This window comes from Echeneis naucrates, chromosome 19 (assembly GCF_900963305.1).
Source record: "Echeneis naucrates chromosome 19, fEcheNa1.1, whole genome shotgun sequence".
Classification (NCBI taxonomy): Eukaryota; Metazoa; Chordata; class Actinopteri; order Carangiformes; family Echeneidae; genus Echeneis; species Echeneis naucrates.
In genome coordinates, this window is record NC_042529.1 from 15,513,019 (window position 1) to 15,539,643 (window position 26,625).

The following is a 26,625-nucleotide window of genomic DNA, read 5'->3' on the forward strand; positions in this document are numbered from 1 at the left end:
TAATAAAAAAAACAAAAAAAAAAACGCATAGAACACACTGTTCAACTAAAAACATTTTATATCACACATTGTTAAGTAAAATTATTGTTGCAGCACCCATTTTATAAAATATTTTTATAGCACATATTGTGAAATCTGGGTTAGGGTTACACAGGGCAGAATGGTGGCATAGTGGTTAGTGCTGTCGCCCCCACAATAAGAAGGTTGCGGGTTTGGTTCCTGTGTGGAGTTTGCACAGTCTCCCCGTACCTGTGGGGGCTTCCTCGGGGTACTCCAGTTTCCTCCCACCGTCCAAAGACATGTGTTGACCTGATACTTTCGTTAGAAGCCCAAGAACGAGCTGGAGAAATCTTCAGCTCACAGATAAAACGTTTATTATGGTCACAGGTAAAGTAAGGCAGCGCTGGGCTCGAAGTGACATTGTTCCCACAAGAGCAAGAGGCCTGATATCTGGAAAATGTTCACATTTATCTTCTAGGGCTGGGCCTGCCCGGTACAGAGGTGGGATTTTCACGCAACTAAATATAATTGGCCAGTGACCAGTGACATGAACAGGCCAACCACTGTCCATGCCTTGTTCTTAGAATCTGTTAAATAATGTGTGTGAGTACTGTTGTGGATGTGTATCCACTGCAACAGACCTGAGAAGTTTCATCTGTCTCCTAATATGGATGATGATAAATACATAACCGGAGAGAATTGGTTATCTTATAATTCCAGACCTTCAAGGACATACACTGTCTAATATGAGCTAAACACAGAACACAGAAGATATCTTTCGCTTCGTGTAATTGCAACCGGATCCAAATGTAATAACGGAGCCCTATTGTGTTTATGTGCTGTCTTTGTGGAAAAACGAACTCAGGTGAACTGCAGGATGGCGTGAGCTGCCCCATCAGGTGTGTCCTGGCCCCACACCACCGCGATGGGTGATGGACAGATTAGCCTCAGAGGACTACTTCACACTGAGCATCAGCACCATTTTATCTTTGGACAATTTTAAATTGTATTTTCGCTATGATCTGTCCTGATGTGAATATTTATGAAGGCTCAATAATGTTTAACAGTAACTGATTTATTGGCAGCTGTGTTCTGACAATATAAGGCCTCAGTATGGACACGATTAGTCCTCATCCTCCTGGTAGCCTGTGAGGAACTATGTTCGTGTTTCGCACTTAGCTTGACAGTGAAAGTTAACGCGCGGCCCAGTTTCGGGACATATGGCTTCACAAGTCAGTGAATTTTGAACAGCATGTGAATCGGCCAATCATTAGCCTATATCCAATCAGAAGAGACTGGAGGGTGCCGTTAGAAGATAGGGTGAATAAAGGATGGAGCCATTGCGGTGATGTCATAAGAAGTGCTTGTCTGACTTTTTGGGGTTACTGGAGCTAATCATTTCATATAAGCAAAGCAAGGCAAGTTTATTCATGGAGCACAATTCATACCCAGGGTAATTCAAAGTGCTTTACAGATACAAAAAATAAATTAAAAAAATTACAAGAAGGCAGAAAGAATCATTACATAAATCGTAAAAAAAATTTTCAAGAACCTTTACCTTAACCATAAATCATAAAAAAAAAATATTGAATGAATTAAAAGCTAAAAAAGCGCAGATAAAATACTTCCAGTTGTACCATGATGTGCAGGAAAAATGTGGCTTTCCTTCATATCACTGCCCTCTGTGGCAGGGCAGAGATAACAGCCTGTAAAAGGACACATTGACATTTTGTGTGAGATCTATTGACAAGCAGAGAAGATCTGAAATCAACTACTTTTATTTACAGACTTGGACATACAGTAATAGACAGCAAGTTCTAGAGCTCAGTTTAATTTCATCTCACTCTCTGCAGTCAGTATGTTTTGATAGTAAAAAAAAAAAAAAAAAACTCATAGAGCACACTGTTCAACTAAAAACATTTTATATCACAAATTGTTAAGTAAAAATAATTTGTACAACTTGTTAGGGAGTTAGTCAATGAATCGGGTAATTTTTTTGTCACACAAGTTTGTTGTGTTTACTCTGAATAATAATAATAAAAAACAAACAAACAAGAATTCACGGCAATGGACTGGCAACCTGTCCAGGGTGTAATCCGCCTTCGCCCAGTGTGAGCTGGGATTGGGAACGGATAAGTGGTAGAAGATGAATTAATGACTATTATGAAATCTTTTAAGGACTATATGAGTTTATATCTTATATTGCTTGATAAGATTTCATTTGATACAGCCTGATATCTCCTGATGTTTTGTCCCATGATCCATATGAGAGAACATTATACACTAATGGGGATATCATGGTTAGTTTAAGGAGTCCAGCTGGAGTTTGATGCTACACTCATGACAGATTTCTCTTACTGCTACACAAAATCAAGACTCTTTGAATCATGGCAGTGTATTTAAGCTGTCAGTGTTGTGCTCATTGTGCTGCTGCAGACCAGCTGTCCCACTGCTCCAGGAAACTGTGGACAATTCTAAACATTCAAGTTCCCTTTTACAAAATACTTGGTCGTTCACACGTGCTGCCAAGGTGCTGCAACCCACCTAGCTTTTTTTTCCATGATGGGTTATAGTCATAGTTTTTCTTTTAGCCACTCAGTTCATTCAATGAAAGTTTTTCAGGAAAATGCTAAATTTGATCTCTGCAAGGTGCACATAATGTCTAAATTCTTCCAGAGCTGGAACCTCACCTTGACATACAACATACTACACAGCTCAAGAAAAACAAGATTTTTTCTTTTTCATTGTAAGTGGGCCAAATCACTTATATTAAAAGTAATCTAACAGAATTTACTGCTATAATTTGATTATTTTTTAATAAGCCAATATCTGCAGTTTTGGACAAATACTGGTGTGGCGACAGAGTGCATGTCGGTGCTACTGATTTGCTCAGGGAGTTTGTGTGTTTACTTAGACACATGACAAATTAGGGGGAACATTGGCCACACATCTAGTTTGTAATGTAGAATTTTTATGTTATTTGGCCAGGGTAACACTGATGACATTAGCTTTGACAAAGCTTGTCTACAGCCAAAGAAAAGTTACTGCTGATATATGTACCTGTTTTAGTCTTTAATGTTGTAGTTTCGGATCTTACTGATCTTGCAATGCGCTCCTGGTCTGCTGGTCTTGGTCATTTGTAACTGTGTTTTATGGGGGTTCATCCTCTCCTTTTGGGACTCGCTGTGAATGGGAGCACTGATTCCACGCACCATTATTGGGAGCCCAGCATCACCAGATTCACCCTCCACCCTTCTGCTCAGCTCAGGTGTACCTTTAGGTGCAGATAAGAGCGGTCAATTTTGAACAACTGTCACAAAAGACACTATCACACATTACACATCACAGACACATCAGTGGCATTTAAACTATTCACACTTTTCACTTAGATTTACCATTTAATCTGACCCTTGCTTTGTCTTCTGGTGACCATCAGTATAATTTAGGCCAGTTTGCTCTTCATTTTGTGTCTGGTGTCACATACCCTGCTTTATGGTCTATTTACTTTAATGGGGGCGATCATGTAAAACAACAAACATCATGTTGTGCTAAAGACTTGAAACTAGAGATTAAGACCATAAAAATCACGAGGAATTTTTTAAAAATATGAACATTTTCCTGTCGACTTCAACACAACCTGGCTTCTTTTTACAGTGAATCCACCACTGACTGTTCAATGGTTATTAGATAGAATGCAAGTTTAAGGCTTTCAGCAATGGCGTCACTGTTCACACTCAGAGGCTACATCTATATTGATAAATGGATAAACAGTCGGTTCTCTAACATGTGTGGGGCAGAAAAAGAGTCAAGGAAAAAGACTATTGATCACATTGGACACAGAAAGCAGTTTCCATCGGGCGTTTTCTAGCTCTCTGGGAAATATATGAACTCTCACTGTATCTCCAGACAAAAGTTTCTGTCTGATGTTTACTGGTTGTACCAGGGACTTAATGGTGAGATGATTTTTTGGGAGGAATTGTGCTTTTTGAGAATAATATGAATGTGGAATATTTTCATTTAATGTAACAGTGGAGCTGTATAAATAAAAATAAAGTGTGTTGGTGCGCCAGGGAGCGTCCAGTTCAGCTAATTTCTCCTGTTATCAGATTTCAAAGAAAGCTGGTGCAAAACTCTAATATTTACTCACCCACTTTTTGACCCTCTCTGAGCAATTATGAAATGTGTACTGTAACTTTTTGCTTCATTTATCTTATTTCACAATTTTTTAAAAATCAGGTCACTGAAGAACTGACAGAGACAGGAACTGGACATTAGGCAACAGTTGTACCATTTGTCCTTCACGGATCCAGATCCAGCCACTGCACAGATGTTCACACTGGGTGCAGGGGTACAAGCTGTACTGTGCCCACTGGTGTGATGATTACTGATTATTGACACAATTTTTAAACATCTGGATAGAGTCCACACTTGTGTGGGGTCTGACAGATCTTCATGATTTTCAACAGAAACTCTGAGACATAAAACTAAGTAGTCATTAAGATCCCTGTGCTAACTGTGACGTATACACTGCTGTTCCTTATCCCTATCATCATAATCATCATTATTATCACCGTCTTTTCCCCACTCTCTCTCAATTTCTCAACCCGACCATGTACTTTGTAGTACAAGAGGTGTAGGTAGGTGTAAACGAGGCGTAAAAGAGTAATATTAAATAGTTTGCTCCTGGGCCTAGCCTACCTCCTGAGAAAACAGATGGACTGAGTGCATGGTCTAGTTTGTCCCACAGTTCCTTCAGAGATTGTAGGGATTCAGCTGATGACAACAGAGACCTTGATCGACTTGAGTGGGGCTGTAACCCCATATCCACTAGACTCTGTGACCTGCTGACTGGATGAGTGTTCTCTTTGTTCTTGGAGCTCTGAAGAAGAAGAGAATAAGAGAGTTTATTTGATCAAACATGTTTTACTTAGAGGGTGTGTGAAAACTATAGAGAAAACATAGAAAATGTCTCACTGTACAACATCTTGATTATATATACAATATATACAAGTCTGAACGTAAATTCAGAGAGGATATCTATTTAACACTAAGAGTGAACTGATGGGTGTACTGACGAATGCAGCAGTTGGAGCATCAAATCAAATCAAATCAGATTTATTTGTATAGCGCCAAATCATAACAAAGTTACATCAAGGCACTTTACATATAGAGCAGGTCTAGACCAAACTCTTTATAAATTTATTTAAAGAGACCCAACAGATCCCCGATGAGCAAGCACTTGGCAACAGTGGCAAGGAAAAACTTCCTTTAAGAGGCAGAAACCTCGAGCAGAACCAGGCTCAGGGGGGGCGGCCATCTGCCTCGACCGGATGCACTGATGTTACCTCAGACCTCTCTGTGGTTTTGGAACTCTGGGACCAAGGGTTAGCACTCCTTCTCGTGGCGCCTTGGTGGTGGGTTTCAGAGAAGAGATGGTCAGAATCAACACGGAGCCTCTGCCTCAGCACGTACCGCAACTCCTGTGCACAAGTGTATTAGTGGACCCACTGTGTTCCCTGCTGGCAAAACAAATGCTTCACACCAGCCTTATTCTTCATGTTAGCCTGCCTATCCATACTGATGATTCATGTTATTCCCCCACTGAACAACCTTGTTAAGGACTTGACCCTTTAATTCAATCTACGTAGAGTTTGCATGTTCTCCCTTATTTTTACTCTTGAGTTCTGAAATATTTATTAGATAAGGTAAACACAAAATAACACCATGATATCAGCATGGAAAAAAGGTGAGGTTTGACTTCCTCAGACTTATTCTGATATTAGGACTGTCACAGCTTAAAGAAATACACTTCTTTGCTAAGAATGAGATGAGTAGCTTGAAATGAATTATATGTCTGTGTTAAATATAGAGGCTGAGCTTAGACTGGGAGAAGAAAAATCAACTGGTATGTTCCTCACATAATCTGATATTTAGAAGATATTTAGATATTTAGAAAAAAATATATACATTTCAAACCACATTGACACGTGTTTTCTAAATATAAGACGTTAGGTACTGAACAGCCACTAAGCTGTTTTGCCACTTTTTCGGATTGTGTTATTATTTTGGAAAATGACACAACAATTCATAAAACATGGAAAAACTTTGCATAATAACTTTGAATTTTTACAACATCCTGGTAATTCCCTCACATGATGAATGGGAAGTGGTGAAACATGAAAACATGAAAAGAGAACAACCTGCAAGGGAACAATGTGGGAGGCTAGGAGTAAAGGAGTGACCTTGAGGAGGTACCTGTGTGGTGAGCTGATATTGTAGCTTCTCCAGAGCAGATAGTCGGTCCTGTTGGTCTCCTTGTATCTCCTTCTCTGGCAGCTCTGGCTCTGTTACACATAGTGTTTTAAAGATCTATGGCTGCTTTCCATTCCCCTTTTCCCCACTTGTCCTCACATGAGCTATAATGATAACAATAATAAATGCCCAGTTTGTAACGTCTGCCACTAGAGGGCCTCAAAGATGACATACATTGAGACTGCTGTGTGACTATGAGAGGTGTTACCTGGTGTTGACTCAATCACTTGTGAGGTTTTTACCTGGAGCTGAATTCTTCACAGACACTTTTTCTCTAACTACTTAAGATGTGATGATTAATCTTACATCCGGCTTGTGTACATAGTCAAAAACGACTAATACTTTAAAAATTCGTTTAGAAATGTGTCTTACAACTGGATGAAAGAAAATCTTTTCACAGAACCACAGTCCTAAGGCATGATGTGATGTAATTGACAGATTTCTCTGGGTTTTAGAACCAAGTATTTCAGATAATATAAAAAAAAACAAAAAAACAAACAACTCAACACAATATATCATATAGGTTTGGTCATTCTTAGAGGTTTGGAGGTTTTGGTATTGAGTGATGATTTGTACTTATTATCTGGTCAGTTGCTGTAGCTACTGATGTTCTCCCTTTAATTTTAGTGGGGCCTATTCTTTAATTTACTGTATGTGTCTGTTTTTGTACCCTTTAGTCCAGCATTGGTGATTTGAGCACGAAGGCTGTTGCACATCTCTATTAGCTGCTGCTTGTCTCTGCTCAAGTGGGCTATGCAGGACGCTGCCTTCTTCAGCCTGGTGTGCATGTTTGGGGGATGATTTCTTTGACCCTGAACATGTTGAAACTGACTTGACATCTGCGGCTGCTTCAAGTGCAGGTTCTCCTCTCTAAGCTGTTGCGGCAGTGCACTCTGGGGAGATGATAAAGAGAAAATCGGTTGCTGCAGCAATTTACACAATAACTTCCCTGACCGATAAATGACCCTTTAATAGTCTGGCATCTAGACTGAAATACAATGAAAATAATGATCTCTATATCAACATTATGTAAGTTGATGTTGAAAATGTATTCACAGTCACAGGTCAGATTTGAATAAACTCAACATATCGAATCCCCTTTCCTTCAGTACCTTTTCTGTGATGTTGGTGAGAGGAGACTCTGTTTGTACACTTTTGTCCTGCTGAGGCTTAGTTGTTTTCTCTGAAAACAGATCATCAGAGGTCAAAGTCAAATCAAGAATAAAAATTGACTAATATGCATATCATTCATTGTGTACACATTTATATAGACATGCTTTGAGATGCTTTTTGGATGGTTGCTGCTCTACTTTAGCTACATCACTGATAAACTGGCAACTTAGTGTTCTAGTAATTCAACTAATTTACACCACCTCCCCTCCCCTCCTGAGGTGAGCCTGAAACAGGGAACAGTATCCTCATTTCACCACCCAAACATTTATATGATGCCATTTTAGAGTATAAATGACTATTTTGCTGGTTTTATTCTTTCATACCGGTAAATCTTGTGTTGTTTCTAATACTACCAACAGTCCTATCACAATTAGTCCAAGTGGTGGTTTCCTACTTTCTAGGATGAAATAATTGCAATTTTTTTCATGTAGGCCAACCACTTATTTCTTTACTTACTGCCAACATACTTTTTTCCCACCAATGATTATATTGTTTTGAGGAACACAAAAACCAATATTCTTTGTATTCTATAAGCAATAATATTGTGCTGGTTTATTCCACAGTGGTATGGCAGTACAGTGGGTTCTGCAAGAAGGTTCTAGATTGAAATCCCTGGCCTTGAGCCTTTCCAGATGCTCATCCATATATGTTGGCCCTATGATAAGACTGATGACCTGTCCAGGGTCAATTCTGTCCTCACCCAACGTCAGCTGTGAATTGCTTCTGCCCCCCCGTGACCCTGAATAATAAGTGTTGGATGAATTGCTCTAAAAAAATATGTGACAACAAAACCACGAGAAATGTATTTCGGTGTCCGCTCAGTAGGTAATTCCTGGCTCGGCCCACCAATAGCTGCTAATATGACAATTCAAGAGCCACACTAAGATGAATTTCTCTGCATGTGCAAGTGCAAGCATCCAGACGCTGATTATAATTCACTTAATCCACCAGTGTCATTAATATAAAGAATTTTCTGAATGGAAAATGTAAAACAGCTAGGTTGGTCAAAACAGCAGACACAAATGATAGTCTGCGAATGATAAATTTACAGTAGACTATCTCACTCACTCATCTTCTATTGCTTATCTGTTTCTGGGTCGCTGGGGGTGCTGGAGCCAATCCCAGCTCACATTGGGCAAGGGCAGGGTATAACCTGGACAAGTCTATCCTTACAATTAGCTTGGAATAAGCCAAAGTTGCAGTCTATCTCTGTCAAACTACCCCCGGTGCAAAAAAATAGTAAGTGTAACTTGGCACGCATGATAACTGCATCAGTCACATTCCTGTAAGACAGCCTTGTCCACACCTGCAGGGCTGACTTTTGAGGAGATATCAGTGGACTGGGGAGGTGGGCCAATGGCCTTCTGAGCATCAGCTGTGTGGAGGTTGAAAGAGGGGTGATTGGACCCTAGATGCTGAATTATATGGGAAGGGGAGAGCTGTTGTGGGCCCTGGGGAGGGGGTGGTTGATGGCTGAGACCCTCCATCTCCTTCCTCATCTGTGTGACCACAGCACGCAGGATGTTGTTCTGCTCCTGCAGATGACGGATCTGCTCTGATGCCAGAAAGTCAACTTTTGGTGTGAGACCCTGTGTGGAGATAAACAGGCATATGACTTATTTAAATGGAGTGGATGTATATTTATGCTTTTTACTTATGCTTTACTACATATAGGCTTACTGCATTTACTGTGGTATATTTACTACATTATATTTACTAAAACCCCTTTTTAAACAAGATGAAGCCGAACTGTATTTATCTGTTTTTAGTGCCCTTAGTGCCTCCAAGACTTTGAAAACCTGCCCAATGATTGGGTCAGCCCTTTGATATTGTTGCACATCTTCCAGATTATAGGTAGGTATGGTAGAACAACCTAACATCATTATTTCCATCGGTGTGTGGAACTGCATCAGAATGGATAGCGAGGGATTCTACTAAGGTGATGTAGGTCATTGCCCATCTCACATCTTCTGAAAGACTGTTCCAGACTTTAGCAGCATAAAACTGGAATGCAGCCTCACCATGTTTAGTCCTGACTCTGGATACCCCCAAGAGATGGTTCATACGGCTCTAGCATGTCAAAGATGTACTTTGGTGCTAGACCATGAAGAGACTTGTAAACAAGCAGAGCTGTTTTAAAGTCTATTCTCTGAGCGACAGGAAGCCAATGCAGAGACCTGAGCACTGGACTAATATGTATGAATAGTATTTCCTGGTTCTAGACAGGACTCGAGCAGCAGCATTCTGGATGTACTGCAGCTGTCTTACAGCTTGTTTAGAGAGTGAGTTACAGTAGTCTAACGTGCTGGAGACAAAAGCATGGATTAAGTCTCTCCAAGTCTGGTTTAGACCAGAATTGATCCCTGGGGAATCCCACAGGTCATAGCCATTTGGTCTGAGACACAGTTGCCAATTTCAACAAAGTATGTCCTCTCCTCGAGATAGGACAGGACGTATCCTCCCGGGCTAGATGTTCTGGGGCCCTTCCAATATGGTGGGTCACTGCCAGTGAGGTCCTTTTTGACTATTTTCAAATAGTCTTGGACAAAGCAGCAGTAATACCCTGCACAGCCCAAGAAGGACTTGAGCTCACCAAGGGTTGGAGGTCTAGGCCACGTGTGGCACTAACCTTGTCTGAGTCAGTCTCTACCCCTCTGCTTGAAACAATGTGACCTAGATACTGCACTGACCTCTGGAAGAAATAATTTTTTTGGGTGAGAGTTTCAGGCCATTCAGGCAACACAATGATGTCATCTAAGAACACCAGTACTTCCTTCAGATTGATGCTATCCATGACCCTCTCCACCAATCATTGGAAAGTACTGGGGGCATTTGTAATGCCTTGGGGCATGTGATTGAATTCGTAAAACCCAAATGGACACACAAAAGTGGTCTTAGGTTTATCACATTCCTCCATCTCAGTTTGATAATATCCAGATTTCAGGTCCATTACTGAAAACCATTTGGATCCAGCAAGAAATGAAAACTGGCTTCTTCCAGGGTAGGAAATGCATTTGCATCCCTGATCATCAGTGAAATTTGATTTGATTTGATATGAACTGTATTAAGGCTTTTTTTTTTTCATTCAATTATTTTTTTCCCTGTATCTGTAAAGCACTTTGACTTACCCTGGGTACGAATTGTGCTCTATAAATAAACTTGACTAGTTGTGTGTTTGAACTTAGCTTCACTGCTGGTAACTTTAATTTAATTACCTTTAATTACCCTCTCAATCTTATCATACAGTTCCAGTTAATCAAATACTTCACGATCACTTCACTACCAGTTCCACCACTTACAAGCAGTGAATTGCACACTTGGACATTTTCAGATACAATTGTATCTGTAACTCTTACCACAGTCTTAGGTAAGTAGAATGATATCAATGTTCACAGACAAAAACAATGGAGTGTCAACTTTTCAGCTTGGAAAAACATACTCTTACACTCTTTCTAGGTTACAAGAGTTACAAGAGAGTAGGTTATGAGGTTACAAGAGAGAATTCAAATGAGGGAACATGAAGGTGACAGTTGACAATTTATTGTCTAACAATATATTTTTGCATTGTATGAAAAAATAAAAAAACTAGTTCTATAAAAAAAATAGAACTCTTTTATTGAAAAATTAATTAAATAAAAGTGTCCCTTCTTTATTATAAGATAAGAGTTCCGTTCAATTCTGTTCCATGTGGGTAATGCTCAGTTCGCAAGATTTATTAAATTTGGTATATTTTGTGTTCAATTCCTATCTGTGTTAGAGAGTAAAGTGAAATGATGTCTGGGGTCTCGGTGGTGAATCCTACGGCTGGCCACACCGTGCACCGCCACAGTTCGGGATCTGAATTCCTAATCCAGCGATAAAAAAAAAAAAACACACACACACACACACACACACACACACACACACACAAATAAAACAATCGGAGTTTCTCTCATAAGGCTCACTCGATGAAATGGCTCCTCTCATTCGACATGATGTACAAGACTCGTTCTAAGGCTCATCGGCTCATTTGCTATTTGGTTCTCTAGTCAGCGTCTCGGGTCAGTGAGAGTGTACTCTGTGTAGCTGACGTGCCACCTTGTGGTGAGGTATGGTAACACTATTAAATTACATAAATTGGTTTAGTAACCATGTGGGTTACATGTTCAATAACACACAAAGTTCAAGACAAAAGGCAACACAAAGACAAATTTAACAAGAATGTTTTCTATTGACTATGGGGGTCACAGTAGCGCCAGCTCACTGGACAGTCAGAAGTACATTTTACATGTATGTATGTGTGTGTGACAATATGAGTGTATTTATTTTTCACACTCTCTCTATATTTACATCATACTTGTCAAAGTGTGCCCCAGTCTCTCACCCTGGACTCAGTACTTTTCCATTCACATGCCCCTGCCTCACTCTGCTTGCAAAGCCACATCCTCTCACCATACTCCTCACACCTGTCGTTATTCACCTGATCACCCACCTGCAGCTCATCTCGACAAATAAAGCCCTGCATATAGATTCCAGCCTTGCACTCACCCGGTTGTCAGATTGTTCTTTGCCATGCAAGACTTTCCAGCATTTTTCTGCCTGATTTCCTGGTACTGACCCTGCCTGTTCCTGAATGACCTGTTTTGTCTGTCTCCTGGTAAATCATCCCAGCCTTCTGTCCCTGACCATGAATTCTGCCTTTGCCTTCCTGCCATACTCTGAATAAATCTGAGACTTCTCAACCGATTCTGCGTCTCTATGTGCTGCATCTGGGTTCATACCGCACCCGTTACTTTACTACTTCCTTTTATTAAAGTTTGTTTCCCCCTGTGTCTCTCTCTTTACTCTGTAGGTATTGCTTACCTATTAACCATTAGTAAAACTGTTACTATTTTCACAATAGTATATTGTATATGTATAGTATAAAAATCTTTTTTAAATGATAAAATGTTCAGGTGATTCCACAAAGTGAGGATAACAGAACACCAGAGCAGCCAACAGAGATAGATGTTCTGCAGACTGTTTACAGTAAACCATCAAGGATAAAATTGTCAGCAAAGAAACAAATAAAAAAAAAGGCAAGCAACAATCCTAAATAGCAACCTGGAAGTAGAAAGTCTAAAATGAAGGAAACATTCGAAAGGTCCATCATCTCAAAAAACAAGTTTTACTGCTAATGCGCTTCAATGCCATGCCTGAAGGGAAACCTTACTGCATTTCTTACACGTGGTACATTTATTGAGAATTTAATTCAAACAAAGTTTTGCTGTGTTGCCTCCAGGAAACAGCCATCTCTCTAGATTTAATCTGCTTTAATCTTCTTTACTAATTATCTTTAATCTGTTACCAAACTAACTTTTCCAATCTACCGTTGACAAAGTTGTCTGGAGTGGCATTTTCTGATGCTATCTAACCATCCGACAAGCACTTCGAAAGGACTATAAATGCCAGAATATACACTACAGTACAAAATCCTGAGTCAGCAGAGCTAGATCACTCACTTGAGGTCACTGATGCTATTTTGCCTGCTAGGACTGTACCACGGTTCTTTTTTAGTCCTGTGGGAACTTAAGCACTTGAAGCATTTTGGGGTGATGTGACATTCTGACATGACTGTGAGTCTACAGCTGGTTGGGAAAGCACTGCTTGCTCTTTTAGGTAGTGTTCATACTGACTATGTGACTTGAAGTCAACAACTAAATCTAATTTTCTGGGGATGTTGAAACAATTTAAAGGTATGTAAGATTTTTTTGGCATTGCTGCAGAGGCTGCAGAAACACCAGGTGTGTCCCGTATGATTCCTGTAAACAGTTACTTGCATTCAAATGTGTGCTTGAATGGATTCAACATCATATTACATTCTCAGAGAAAGTTGAAATGTGGAGCTGAATGTCTTCAGATAGTAAATAAAGAAATCCATGATGCCTTGTGGAGCTTCATTCAAAGTATTTAGCTTGAGTGCTTTGTGAGTCATCTGAGAAGGTGTACATGTACAGGACCTGATTGATTTGTTTTTTCTGTTAGAGCCTGTGGAACTCTTCCAGGCTGGTATGTTGGGAAAGCACTAAGCCCAACTGAAAGGCCACCATACCTCAGGATGCATTAGGTGACCTACGGTAATGGCTAAGTAGTACGATGCAAAATGGGACTGTGAATTCCATTGGCACCAAGTCCCTGGACTCCAAACAAGCTGGATCATTTGATGCATATCATACCCTTACTCATGTTCCCCAAGTATTCCTGCCTGTATTCACTCTTGGAAGACTGTCAAGGTCAATTAAAAAAAAAGATACAAAAGCTTAAGTTTGGAACTAAAGGTCAGTGAGTCAAGCAGCTACACTGTCTGCCTTTCTCTGTCTAATATTTTATTCTTCAGTGGGCCATGGTCCAATATGTCCTGATGACCAGTTTAGTATCCACAAAAAATATTTGCTGTAGTAGAATGGCCATCAGGAGATGAAAGCCTGTTTTTCCTATGTAACTATGTTTCCATCCAATTATGAACTGGCTTTGAGCCTTCTTATTCGACATAAAAGCTAAGACAGTGTTTATGCATGGGTGTTTTACACCAAAAGAGGTTAAACTCTGATGCCTTCCTCAGATCATAAGACTGTGATGCTTCTGTACCTGAAAACTATCTAAAAATATTTAACCATTTAAGTATTGCCATGTGTTTTCACCAGTTTTTAGACTTAATGACCGCTTGTACAATGTTACATCCATGAAACAGTTCCCACTGCAGTGTTGCCAACTCCTTAGTAAGGAAAGTAGCTATTGGCTGTCCTAAAAGTCACTAGAAGTCGCTGTGTGAAGTGAAGTGAAGAAGTGACCGCATCGCCTAATTTGCATAATTGGCCAAATTGTAACGGACGCTATAAGGGAGACGAACAACGTCGTGTGAGAGACAAAAAGTGAGTAAAAAACACCCCAAATATGTTTATATCTACAAATGAACTTTCTTCTGTCGATTCTTTTTTTTTTTTTTTTTTCACAATACCAACCCTCCTCCTTTATCTGGACATGGGACCGGCAAAAATTACCCAATTGAGACAATTTGGTGGAGTTACTGAGGTTTGGTTTTTTTTGGTTTTGGTTTTTTAAGTTTAGTTTGGTTTTAAACAACAAAAAATCACAATGTGAGACAATGATGTTAGTCTGGCCCTAACGTAGGTTAATTGTTTTGTTTTTTTTTCCCAGACCCCCATCCAAACACACACAGGCTGCGCTGGCTCATGGAAAGTGTGGGTCATCCCTGTGCATACCTGAACTTCCAAATCTCACTCCAGAAGCCCAGTGTGTGTTTTGTCTCATTCCATTTACAAAGATGGATGACATACCATTGCTGGACAATCTTGTGTATCTCTGCAGGGGAGTAGCCAAGGAGTTTGCTGATGTTTACAATTTCTCCAGGGCTCTTATTGTGCTTTAGTGTTCCCTCCACATTGAAAATTGACGTGTACTACAATGCTTCGATGTTGTCTGGCAGTCTTAGCCTCAACTCATTAGTGAGGGAGATGGTGAAGGCTACACACCACTTTCTGACATTGTTCTCGTCCTGAGGTGCAAGGTGGAGCTCAGCTGCCTTGGACTCATAAAGGTAACCAAGCAACCATGGTTTGGGACTGATGTGTCCATCTATTGGCCCTTTGAGCACATCAACATTTGCCAGTGGATTCAGCACCCTGCTGCTCACAGACTTTATCAGGCTCACCAAGCTGTCGAGTAGCTTAAGAGGATCAACCTGCTCTCCCTCAAAAGCGTTGATGGCCAACTGTACCTCACCCAGCACAGACTTTAAACATGTTAGATACAGGATGTTTTGAGAATAATTGTACATATTGTATAAAACCTCACCAATGTAGCAGTAATTGAGCAGTGATGACATGAACAGCCGCATGTTGTCATTGAACCGCTGGGTGTCGAGCTGGTGTCCCAAAAACAACTTGGGCTACATGGATTCTTTCAGGCTTTCTGGGGGAGACCTGGTCTGATTAAGAGAGATGGTGTCCATCCCACCGTGGACGGGGCCGCTCTCATTTCTAGGAATATGGCCGATTTTATTAAATTCGGTCTCAAATAACACTGTGATTAAACGTGGACTGTTGAATATTTGATCACTACCATCAAAATCTCTACTAGTTAATGATCTCATAGCTGATCATCGTATTGATTTATTTTGTATAGCAGAAACCTGGCTGCAGCAGGATGAGTATGTTAGTATTAATGAAGCTACACCCCCCTACTCATGTTAATTTTCATATCCCTCGTACCACAGGTCGAGGGCGGGGGGGTGGCTGCGATATTTCATATATCAGTCTCATATATGGCCTTGTAGGCCTCGCTTTGGAGACACTGAAAACCAATTGTAAGTGTCTCGTACTGAATCTTATTTTTTACTGTACAGCTTAGACTGAGACATGTTCGGTTTCACAGAGAGGCACACACACAGTGGACGAGGTGAATAATAAACAAAGAAAGTTTTACATTTATTTCCCGCCCTGGTTCAACCCGCGGGCTCAACACCAGCGGCGGCTTTGCGCATGCGTGATTAATTTGCAGTGTGGATGTGGAAGAGTGTACACGTCTCCTCTGACTGCAGCTGGGAGGGACTGGGCTGCCTGTGAGTGCTGTGGGATGGGGGAGAGGTTCACGACAGCACACACTGCTCGTTGAGAAGAGTAGGTGATACGTGCTTTAACGTCAGAGTCTCCAAAAGTCTCCAACGATACCACAAAAAGTCGCTAAATTTGTTGCTAGTCGTTTTTTGAAAATTAGTTCCTAAAGGGGTCTGAAAACTCACTAAATATAGCAACAAAGTTGCTAAGTTGGCAACACTGGCCCACTGCAGTGCTAAAGTGCAGCTTGTTTTATGCTTTTGGGTTTGTCAAAAACAAGAGAAGAGAGAGGGAATGAAGTGCAGCAAAGCACCATGGGTGGGACTCATAAGTAGTCACAGTGATTAGGACTAAGAATGGAAATGCACTCTACCATTGGCTGGCATTTTAAAATTTATATTTTGAATCCCTGTTGGTTTTAATGTTGAGAGACTTAGTCCGCAAATGACCATGATTAATTTCTGGCTCTGTCAATGTGGATGTAGTCTCACCTGTATGGCATGGTCTCTCTCTGTTTTAACAGAACGGAGTAAGACAGTCAGGTCCTGCAGCTCTTGTTCTTTCTCCTTCAGCTCTGCTTCTGCCTGATACAAAACCAAAATTAAACTTCTATTAGCATCATTATTGATTACATTAACAGTCATTAACTTTAAAGCAGACGAGAGACCAAAGTGCTGCTATTTCTGCCTCAGCAAACTGATCAATACACTCACTGTGGTGTCCTGCACTATGAACAAAAGCACGGCTGCTGTTACCATCACACAGATTTAATGAGTCTTTTAATGATTGTATGTGATACGTAAAAGCTTTGAAACAAGTGGTAAGAACTCATTCAAGTGTAACGAAGCACAGTGTTTTAAATGGTCTATGGGGGGGGTGAAGATGAGAAAATCATACAGTGCAATACTACAAACTGAGTACTTCAGTGACATGAGTGTGTCGATTTTTCCTGATTTTGTCCTGTGTTTTATGTCTTAAACATTTCAGAAATCTGGAAGCTGGTGTACCTGGAGGGAAGACATGCAAACCCCAAATCTTATCCAAAGGAGATTTTGCTAATCACAGCAACACTTTAAACCCCAAAAACAGGTAAAAAGTCAATCATGCCTTTACATGCTGTTATTGTCAACCTGCAATTTTACCCCTATTTATGGAAAAAATCTGTCCACTGTACATTATAGTGACATGTGCTGTTAATGTGACAGATTCTGAGTCTTAATATTGATCCCAGGAACAGCATGTGACCTGTAGGTGCAGGTCAGAGGTGGGATTTGTCTGAAATAGTTGAGATTAGAGAAGACACAATGATGTATGTGGTGATCTGATAATACATAGTAAAATGTTCAGGTATGCAGCAGTAAAACCCCAACATCTCTGCACACTGTGTAATATGCTTGAGAGGCTGACCTGATCTCGAGCTTGGGTCAGGCCTTGAATTAGCTGCTCATTAGCAAGGCAGAGTTCAGCCTTCATGTCCTCACAGCATCTCTGCCATTCCAGCTCCACCTGGACTCGCACTTGCCCTAAAGCATGTTCCCTTTTCAATCCAGCACTCAGCTGCTGCTTGTACCTGACAACAGACATCCACATTTTTAGAAATCATTAAACGCGGACCAGGTCATTTACATCATCATTTCTAAGCTATGTAATCATAACAAATCTGTCCTCTCACGTCTCCATCTCCTGCCTGCTCCTCTCCAGCTCAGTCTTTAGTTTAGTTTCCTTCTCCTGCAGAGCGATTATCTCTGTGTCTTTGACAACTGATTTCCTTGACACTTCCATCATGTACTTGTCCCAGCTGGTCTTGACTGTTTCCAACTCTTTGTGAAGCCTTTGAAAACACACGCAGTGTCTGTGGTTAATGGCAATATGGTTTTTGTTTTTATGTTTTTTTTTTTCAGTCGGTGTCAGTTTCACCTTTGGATTGTCTGATCTTTCTGCTCGATGGCATCCTGCTGTTCCTTCTGTATGTGGCATAGCTGAGCAGTAAGAAACTCTATTCTCTGTTGCAGTTCTGCAGCCTGGACCGCACTCTCGCATCTTGACAGAAAGGCAAAGTGTGAGAAATGAGAAGTGACATTTCGACATTGTGCACTATATCTAGAGTGGATTAGGTCTTTGTACAAAAATCCCCCATATCTAAATAAATAAACAAAAACATGCAGCGGGTGACTTCAAATTAAAAGTACATTTCACCATTTTATCATTTAACATAATTACTTATCATACAAAAATTTATTTAAAAAAATTGTACATTTATATATTTTTTCCCGATCAATAAATAAAGTAGTGTAAGTAAATAAAGATCAATAAAGTACATCTATCTATTTTTGTTGTCATTTGCAGCTTGTATTAATCATCAAAGCTTGCAATTTGTGTTTTCTTGCATCCCCCTCTGATTGATGATCATCAGTTTACCATCAAATCATTTGTTCCCATTGCCATCAGTCTTTACAACTCCTTAACTATTAAAGGGTAAGCTATCAGACAGCAGAATTTCCCTCTGGGGAATTATAAAGTATTTATGATTCTGATTAGTTTCACCTGTGTCTCATCGCTCTTCTTCTAGGTTATGTGTTTTGTTGGTTTCCTGTTTATGTTCTTGTTCATACTTCCTTATGGTTTTGCCAGAGTTTGAGTAAAATGCCTTCACTGCATATTCCTGTTTTTGTGTTTGTGCCTGAGTACAGTAATGCCACTTGGGCTCCTGAGGAACACTACACAATATTCTTGAAAAGCAACACTTACATAAACTGAAAACTTTCTGCAATAATATTGCCAACAGGACAGCCATTCATTTAGCCAATGTGAAAACTCAAACTAAGTCCCCAAGTCCAATACCGTTTGATCTTGCCGTGGGGGACAAGCTAAATAATTCATGAAGGTTAGAGACTTAATTCATCTCTTGTTTCTCACTGCAAGAGGCATGGGGTAAAGGCACTGTCTGCACTCTATCTGTCAATACTAGTTATTATTATTATTATCATTAACTTCATTATTATTGTTAATACTGTTAGTAGTGGTAGTGGCTAAAGGCTCAGTAGGCATTTTCTTCATTTTCCTAGAGATGACCATCTTTTTTTCTGTCCCTCCTCTCAGTTTTGGACAACACACACACACACATACTCAAGCACACTTAAACACCAAATGAACACAAACATTTTAAGTAACCTTGGTGTTCACTGATAAAACTTTTGTCATTGTCCTGTGTTGTGTGTTGCCTGCAGTGGATCAGGGTGAACTCTTCACACTGAACACTTTCGCCACAGGACGAAGGAATTATGCCTGATGTTGTTAATCATGTGGCAGACTCCACCCATCACCTTACGGCATGCTGGCCTCTGCATCGATCCAGTACCTGCTGTGTGAATCATGTCTATGTTAGAAGGTGCCACCTATTTCAGTTTCCTACTGGAATCAGATCCAAAGTTGATAAAAGACAGGACGTTTATTTTGTTTGACCCTGTCCACCACCTGTGATATCACTCACCAGGAAAGAGGGACAACCAATTTGACAACATAAATGCAAACAATTATGGTGTCTCCTATTCCTTCTGCTCATGGCTATAACAGAAACAGAACTTCAAACATCACAAACTGTTAGATAATGTAAATTAAATTTGGATGTTTTTCCTTTCATTCCAACAACTCACTTCTTAATGTTATCATCCTTCTTCTTTAGCTTGGTCTCCATCCGTTTTACCTCACGATCCAGCTCCGTTTTCCTGTGACAGGCGACAGTCAGTGCTCCTCAAATACATGCAGATTTACACATTACAGGTGCATATAGTACTTGAGGCTGTTGAGGCGCTTGATCTCCTGGTCTTTTTGCTGTAGCTGGGCTTGTATCTGCTGACAGAACTCCTCTTGTGCTTTGAGAGCCTCTGTAGCCTGAAGTTGAACCTGGCAATGAATTTCAGTCTCTTTTGATAGCATTTTCACCTGGAAAAGGAGGGGCAGTAATACACCATAATGGCATATAAAAATATGACCATGAGAACTACTTTGTTTACAGTATACATGTTTCTGTTTTACGGCATATGCCATAGACCATGCATGACATAGCTTGAGAGAAAACCACATCAACAATTGAGATATCATCCTTTTGCTCCACTCACCTTAAGTTCATGAGAAAGTACCACGGCACACATTTCATCCATTTTCATGTTGAACTCATGTTCCCGCTGCCTGACTTCACGTTTAAAAGCTGCTGTCATCTCCTGTAGGCCATAATAAAAAAAGGCATATTTTACAACTTTAAAGAGTATTCAAGTGTTTTTAAACAATGTATATGTGAACAAATTATGCTAAATACAAATAAGATGCTTATGTGTGTGTTGGCTAGGGTTAGGGTCCTCTGCTTCCCACATTATCCAGATTCCAGACATTATGAGACTCTGGCTATCATAGTGAATATAGTGATCAATGAGAAGGACAGAGGTGAGCTCCGATTGTTTAGCTGACAAAATCTCTATTGACAAATCAATATGTAAGATCCAGTCAGTGGATTTGGGTTAGACGAAGTAATAGTAGCTGGGGGCCCAACAGGGGGAGCTCTTAAGATAGAGTCAGACTCTAGGGAGAAACAGAGGAAGAAATTCAGGAAGGGGGAAGTGCATTTAAGTGGAGGGTGTGGCCTGTTTGAACCTCTTTGACAGCATGCGGGTGGCCTAGGAGAGTTGGCCTGGGTTGGTGTGTTGGTTTTGTTTGAGTATAGGACTGTTCAGGTGAGTTTAGTTGCTGAATCTGCTAGTGTAGTTTGTATTTTGTATTGCCTCCACCTCCTGCACCCTCTATACTTTCATGCCCCTACCCGAACCAGGGTCTGTATCCCATCCCTACTTTTATCTCCACCTCTTCTATTTCTCTCCCCTATCCGAACCAGGGTCTGTATCCCCACCCCGCTTTCACTGGTGCAGTTGGTGAGAGGACAGAGTAGTTGACAGTCGTGCTGTTTGAGATAACTGTCTTTGTGTGAGGAGTGGTGATGGTTGGCATTAGGGGGGTGACTCTGGGACGCCAGTGTTCACGGTCTAGCCTCCTGGAGGTGTTGTGGGCCTAACTAGACGAAACACAGACAAAAGGAGGTTCCCACCTGATGACCCCAAAGACATGATAGCTATCACCTACACTGTAGTGCACATAGAGCAGGGTGAAAATTTGTTACTAGGAAGGTAATCACTGAGTCTGGGCCATTTTTTTTGTCACACAAGTTTCTTGTTTTCTCTAAACTCTGGCAAAGAGATATGAAGCTGAGGATGCCATTAACACTGTGCAGATCCCACTTTATTCATTCCGGTTTTTCATTATTCATGTGCAACTGTTATAGGTACAATTAAACATTAAGGAAATATAAGGCTGTGCTTCACTGTTATTTATAATAAATATTAGGGGTGGGAATATTTTACTATCTCACAATTTGATTCAATTCCAATTTTTGGGACTATGACCTGATTCTAAATGATTTGATTCATAATGATTTCTGCTTCAAACTATAGGTGTGCAAAGCATCCTTGTGATCTACTCCAGTCTGCTTTACAAGACAGAATGGCAAATGGACACTTTTACATTTATTAAGTTTTAAATATTTATCCATGCTTAGATGGAATTGTTGCAACTGTTGTATAAAAGCAATATCACATATTGCTTAAGTAACAAAAATATGTCTTTTTTTTTTCCCCCTGAAGTGTTTAATCTTCAGCTCAGTCTTCCCAGGCATTTGGTAAAAACAAGGACGGGGCCAGTTGAATGTCTTTCCTCCATTATTGTAGTTTTCTCCTTGTTTTGGTGCTTACTAGAGTGCCTTTAGAGAGAATGTTTCACCTTGTTACTTGATGAGTATCAGATAAAAAGCACTCTCCCTCCCCAGAGCCAAAACTAGCTTTGTAAGTCACTCACCTGTCACTAGTTGTTATCACTTGCTCATCTTACCTGACAGATACACATACCTACTTGGTCATGTGCTGTGCCAAAGCCAAAATATACAGACAGTGGTCAGGGAGAGTGCTGGCTCTTTTGTCAGGGTTCATTCTAAAGGTCTAAATGCCTAGCTTCTCTGCCAGTTATTTATGGCTGTGCACTGTACAATGCCAGCTGTGAGGAGGTGTAATACAAGATATATCTCACATATCAGTGTGCCAGTGTGTTGGCTATCTGTTTAACATTTATATTCATATATAACAATATGTTTGTGAGGAAAAGCAGAAGCCAGAAGACTTACTCAAAACAATGTAAAATTTATCAACACTAACAAAGCGTCACCAGAGGGAACTGCGTGCGTGCCCTCACATGTCTCTCTAACGCCATCTGCACCTCTGCCTCATCTATTCTGTGTAGCAAATCCCATTTCACCCTCTCGCAACCTTCAGCAATAGAGCTAAGACACACACAGACAGAGAAAAGCTGAGTTTGACTGTGAATACAGCTGTGCATTTGCAGAGATCTAATAGTGGTGTCGTAATCATCGCATAACTTTGACTAGTTTATAATCACTGTCACGGTCATGGGCAGTTCAACAATCCTATGTCCCTTACTTTAGGGTTGGTGACATCTAACCATGCCATCTAGCAACTTTTTTTAAACAATGGTCACAGACAGAAATGTGCCAAATCTCAAGACCCCAATGAAAAACACAACCAGGAAGACTTACTAGTAAGTTAATTTCCTGGTAAGTTATGAAATACATTTCCAGTTCACTTGAAATTTTAAAACTAACTAGTCTTTAAAGAAGCCACAGCTTGCCAGTGAAGTGGAGGATGTGATGAGACATTGTCTCTGAACTTTGTGTTCAGAGCAAACAAACTTTTAGAAGGGCGCAAACTTTAAAACTGATAAGAATGGAAGCTTGTGGTTTGTGGTAAAGAACTGATGTGTGCTATATCATTAATTCTACATGTGCCCTCGTGTGTTTCCTCATCCTTTGACTTTGGTTTTATACCTTTTGGCTGATTCTGTGCACGTTTAAATGTTCTATCAATCTGTGGTTTCTAAAGAGTTTTCCTTTTCTTTAAAAACAGAGACTCCAATTGACCAATAATGTCTTCAACCACACCCAGGAGTGAGGGCTGGATCTGTCCAACTCTGTGTTGTATCCTTGGTTTCTTTGGGTGTTACAGTTTATCAATCAGACAGTAGCCACACCCTACTGCATACCCTGTTTTATGATCTATTTTTCAATAATTGGGACACACAACAGATCTGATCATTGACTTATCTTGAGGTGAGCTGGGCCACAAGGGGTAACATTCCTCTAGCAGGTCACCTTAAGGGACCATCTATAAATTAAACCTGCTAAAGCTGCCTTCGGAGAGATTTCTGGGTCTGCAGCATCTACTTCAATTCAAACATTCAGTCTTAAGCTCCTTCTAAGATAATGTGTTCCTTCAAGAAATTTCACCTGACATTGTCATGCAGCCGAGCCCTCCATCCACATCTTCACAAGCCTTTTGAAAACTCATTTCTTCTGAGAGCACCTCCTCTCACCTCTTCACCTGCTCAAGTTGCAGCCTCTGCTGAGTCGCACTTTCTCGGCTCATCCTGCACTCCTCCTCTCTTTCTTCAGCCTCTCTAGCTCTCATCTCCTCCAGCTTGGTGACCTGGGTGCGGAGCTGCCTCAGCTCCTTCTGCCTGAAAATAACAGCAGAATTTCAGTATTGTTTAGATTTGATGTTGATCTGATCCTGCTGGATTTATTATAACCCAGCCTAACCCAACCCAATGAACAAATTAAAATGCTCCAGAATACATACACTGGGTAGGGAAATTTGATGCTTTTATGGAATGACTGAATTGGTTTAATACTACAAGAAACACGCCTTGTTATTCAATAGCTATGGAGTAAATTAATATATATAAATAGTGTTAATGAACCAGAAAGCATATAGTGTGCCTAAACCTAATCAAATAATGCTGATGATTGACTGTTTATTTGCAAAAACTCATTTGAGTCAGAAATGAGGTTAGAATAGAACGTAAAAGTTAAATTTGTACCATGATTGGTAGGGTCGAAATGGATTTGAAAGAATTCAGCTATCACCTGAAAGGCAAAACCATAAAAATTAGTTGGCTGTCCTTTCATTATATTAACTATTTTCTAAGATGGAGCAAAATTTAGGAAGTCATTATCTGCTTTAATTTTGCATTATATGCGTTTGGTAAAATTGTGCCTGTTTATATACCAAATTGCTGAGTTTTAGGAAATGTGGCTTTTACATGCAAGTGATTAAGAGTGTGAAGAGAGTGAACTGCAGTTGCTTTCGAAAGTCAAGGACAGTACCTTAAATTAGTCCACCAACTGTGTGTGTTTGTGACAAATGTGTGTGTAAATGACACATCATTCAACAGTTAAGAAATAAAGAAATAAATAAATAAATTCAAGAAATAAATTCAATTTATTTAAGTTGAAACCCTAATGAAGATTATTTTACCCATATGAGCAAATACATTTCTTCCTAATGCACTCATATTTTTAATCTATTTTATTTTGTGTTAAATGTTTATAGACTGCGTATTTGGTGTATTTTTGCACTGATGGATTTTCCTGGAATTAGCAGTTCTGCAGATATATTATTTAAACTAACAAATATTTTGTTACCTTTCATTGCTTTTTAATTTGCATGTGACCCATGAATATGGACAATAGACGGCCTAGTGAAGTGTACCTGTCCTGCTCCAAAGTAAGAGCCCTGGCAGTGATGACGTCATATCTCTCCAGCTCTCGGTCTCGTTCCTCCAATATGACCAGGTTGAACTGGAAATCTTCCCTCAGCTGCTGGTATTGTTCCCTGGCAAATGAAGCATTAGACAGTTACAGTAACAAGTTATTATGAATGTATTTGGCCAGAAAGCCATGAATTCATATGTGCAAACCCTATGCGCACACACGCGCGCGCGCGTGTGTGTGTGTGTGGGGGGGTGTGCCTGTTTATTTGGAAATATCAAGTTTTTATTTCTAACTTGTGTGTAGGATCATAAACATCATAAATATATTTTTACGGGTAAAACTGTCAAGTTACGACAAGTAGAAAACACTTGACATTGTACTGACAACTACATAGTAAATCTTATTTCTAATAAGATTTAATATACAATAACTATACACATTGAAATTATTTCAAACTTAAATTATTTTTCTGCTATATTCTTACATTATGAAAACAGCATGCAAAGAGAGTGAAATAACATTGGTCTGGTACAAACATTTGTGTTTTTGGTTCCAAACTTCCAAACGCAAAAGCAGACTTCAAAAGTTTGCACAATTCATGTAAAGAGGAATGTGATAAGGATTTTGCTTCAATCACTTGCAAATTTAGTTCATATGATGTGAATGTTACAAGAAGTTTTTATGTTCAGTTTAGCTGTCAAAATCTTCAATCTTCATTCTTTAACTCCAGAGGCTCTTAAGCACACACACACACGCGCGCGTCCCTCCCACCACTTAAACTTACAGAATGCAGATATGGCATTCCCATAAAGGACTATTTGTGCACAGATTGTAGATTTAGATTTCAATAAAAAGTGCATCTTGAAGTTTAACATTTGGGTAAAAAAAAAAAAAATTCTGAGAGATTACTGACCACAGATTAAAAACTATTGAAGGCCTATGGATAAAATTTTACATTAACACATGTAAAAAGTGGTAATTCAAGTGTGTGAGTGTCACTGCATGTATCTCAATTAATTTCACTTTGAAAATTAAGTCTTAAAATTCTGAAAATGCCTTTCTTCTGGGAACATGAACATCTGTTTTAAATGGTGTGTGTGTGTGTGTGTGCTGTAAGTGGTTTGGTTAGCTTTACACAATGTTATACTCAAGGAAACAACAGTGTTGCTCACTTTAGAGAAGTGCTTTGTGCAACATGGGCTTCAGATAAGACTCATGTAACTGACTCACCAAAAATGAAATCTAAATGAACCAATTCTGGAAATAACATGAAATTAGGGGATTGGTGTTGATTCAACAGAACAGCTTTCATTTCAATTTCATCTTCTCTTTTCAAAGGTGAAGACTGAGATTTTCTGGAAAATCCTACGTGATACTTTTCAAACAAGTTTGCATTTAATCTTATTGCGAAAGGAGGCTGAGGAGTATACCTGAGGGAGGAGGACTCCTCCTGGGCCTTTCTGAGAGAACCCTCCAGCTGATGAACCCTTAAAGCCTGAAGCTCTTTCCATTCCCTTTGTTTACTGGCCAGCTGAGTCTCCAGACCCAGTCTGCTGTCCCCATCTGGCAGCATACCGGGACAGACCGATTAACCACAATATATGTCAGCATGCATTACAATGCCCAATATTATATGCATACAGTTAACTTTTTCTTTCATCACAAATCAAGTGTCTGCCAAGAAAAATATGCAGTTATTTCATGCTATTGAAGGTAAAACCTGTGTGCTTTGGGGAGAAGTTCACAATGACTAGAAATCTCAAATCAGTGAACTTGAGATTCTGTGATTATCCACCACTATGTAAAACCAACACCAGAAGAAAACTTACATTTGTGGTTAAGCTATTAACAAAATTGTTTTCTCCACAGTAGCCCTTGTAGATT

At 39.9% G+C, this 26,625-nt stretch overlaps 1 protein-coding gene across 1 annotated transcript; it reads right to left on the minus strand.

Annotated features, from left to right (window-relative positions):
• Nucleotides 1-22: 22 nt before the first annotated feature.
• ccdc57 (coiled-coil domain containing 57) lies at nucleotides 23-26,314 on the minus strand. Its single transcript, XM_029528410.1, has 19 exons — nucleotides 26,172-26,314; nucleotides 24,740-24,862; nucleotides 23,562-23,705; nucleotides 22,368-22,455; nucleotides 20,198-20,299; nucleotides 19,873-20,021; nucleotides 19,733-19,804; nucleotides 17,997-18,119; nucleotides 17,752-17,910; nucleotides 17,487-17,649; nucleotides 16,571-16,663; nucleotides 8,792-9,074; nucleotides 7,425-7,495; nucleotides 6,983-7,205; nucleotides 6,256-6,344; nucleotides 5,346-5,480; nucleotides 4,699-4,879; nucleotides 3,061-3,274; nucleotides 23-1,706 (listed from the first exon to the last, which is right to left on the minus strand). Exons 1-18 carry the CDS (start codon nucleotides 26,312-26,314, stop codon nucleotides 3,066-3,068), a joined length of 2,550 nt encoding a protein of 849 aa, XP_029384270.1. The 3' UTR covers nucleotides 23-1,706; nucleotides 3,061-3,065.
• Between the last annotated feature and the right edge of the window lie 311 nt (nucleotides 26,315-26,625).

What these genes read in the sequence shown, in the direction of transcription:
- ccdc57 (XM_029528410.1), bottom strand. Translation starts at nt 26,314, where the DNA reads ATGCTGCCAGATGGGGACAGCAGACTGGGTCTGGAGACTCAGCTGGCC. An exon ending in AAGCGCCTCAACAGCCTCAA is followed by an intron (nt 19,805 to 19,872) that starts GTACTATATGCA and finishes CGCCTGTCACAG; the next exon opens with GAAAACGGAGCTGGATCGTG. An exon ending in AATATCAGCTCACCACACAG is followed by an intron (nt 5,481 to 6,255) that starts GTACCTCCTCAA and finishes ACTTGTGCACAG; the next exon opens with GAGTTGCGGTACGTGCTGAG.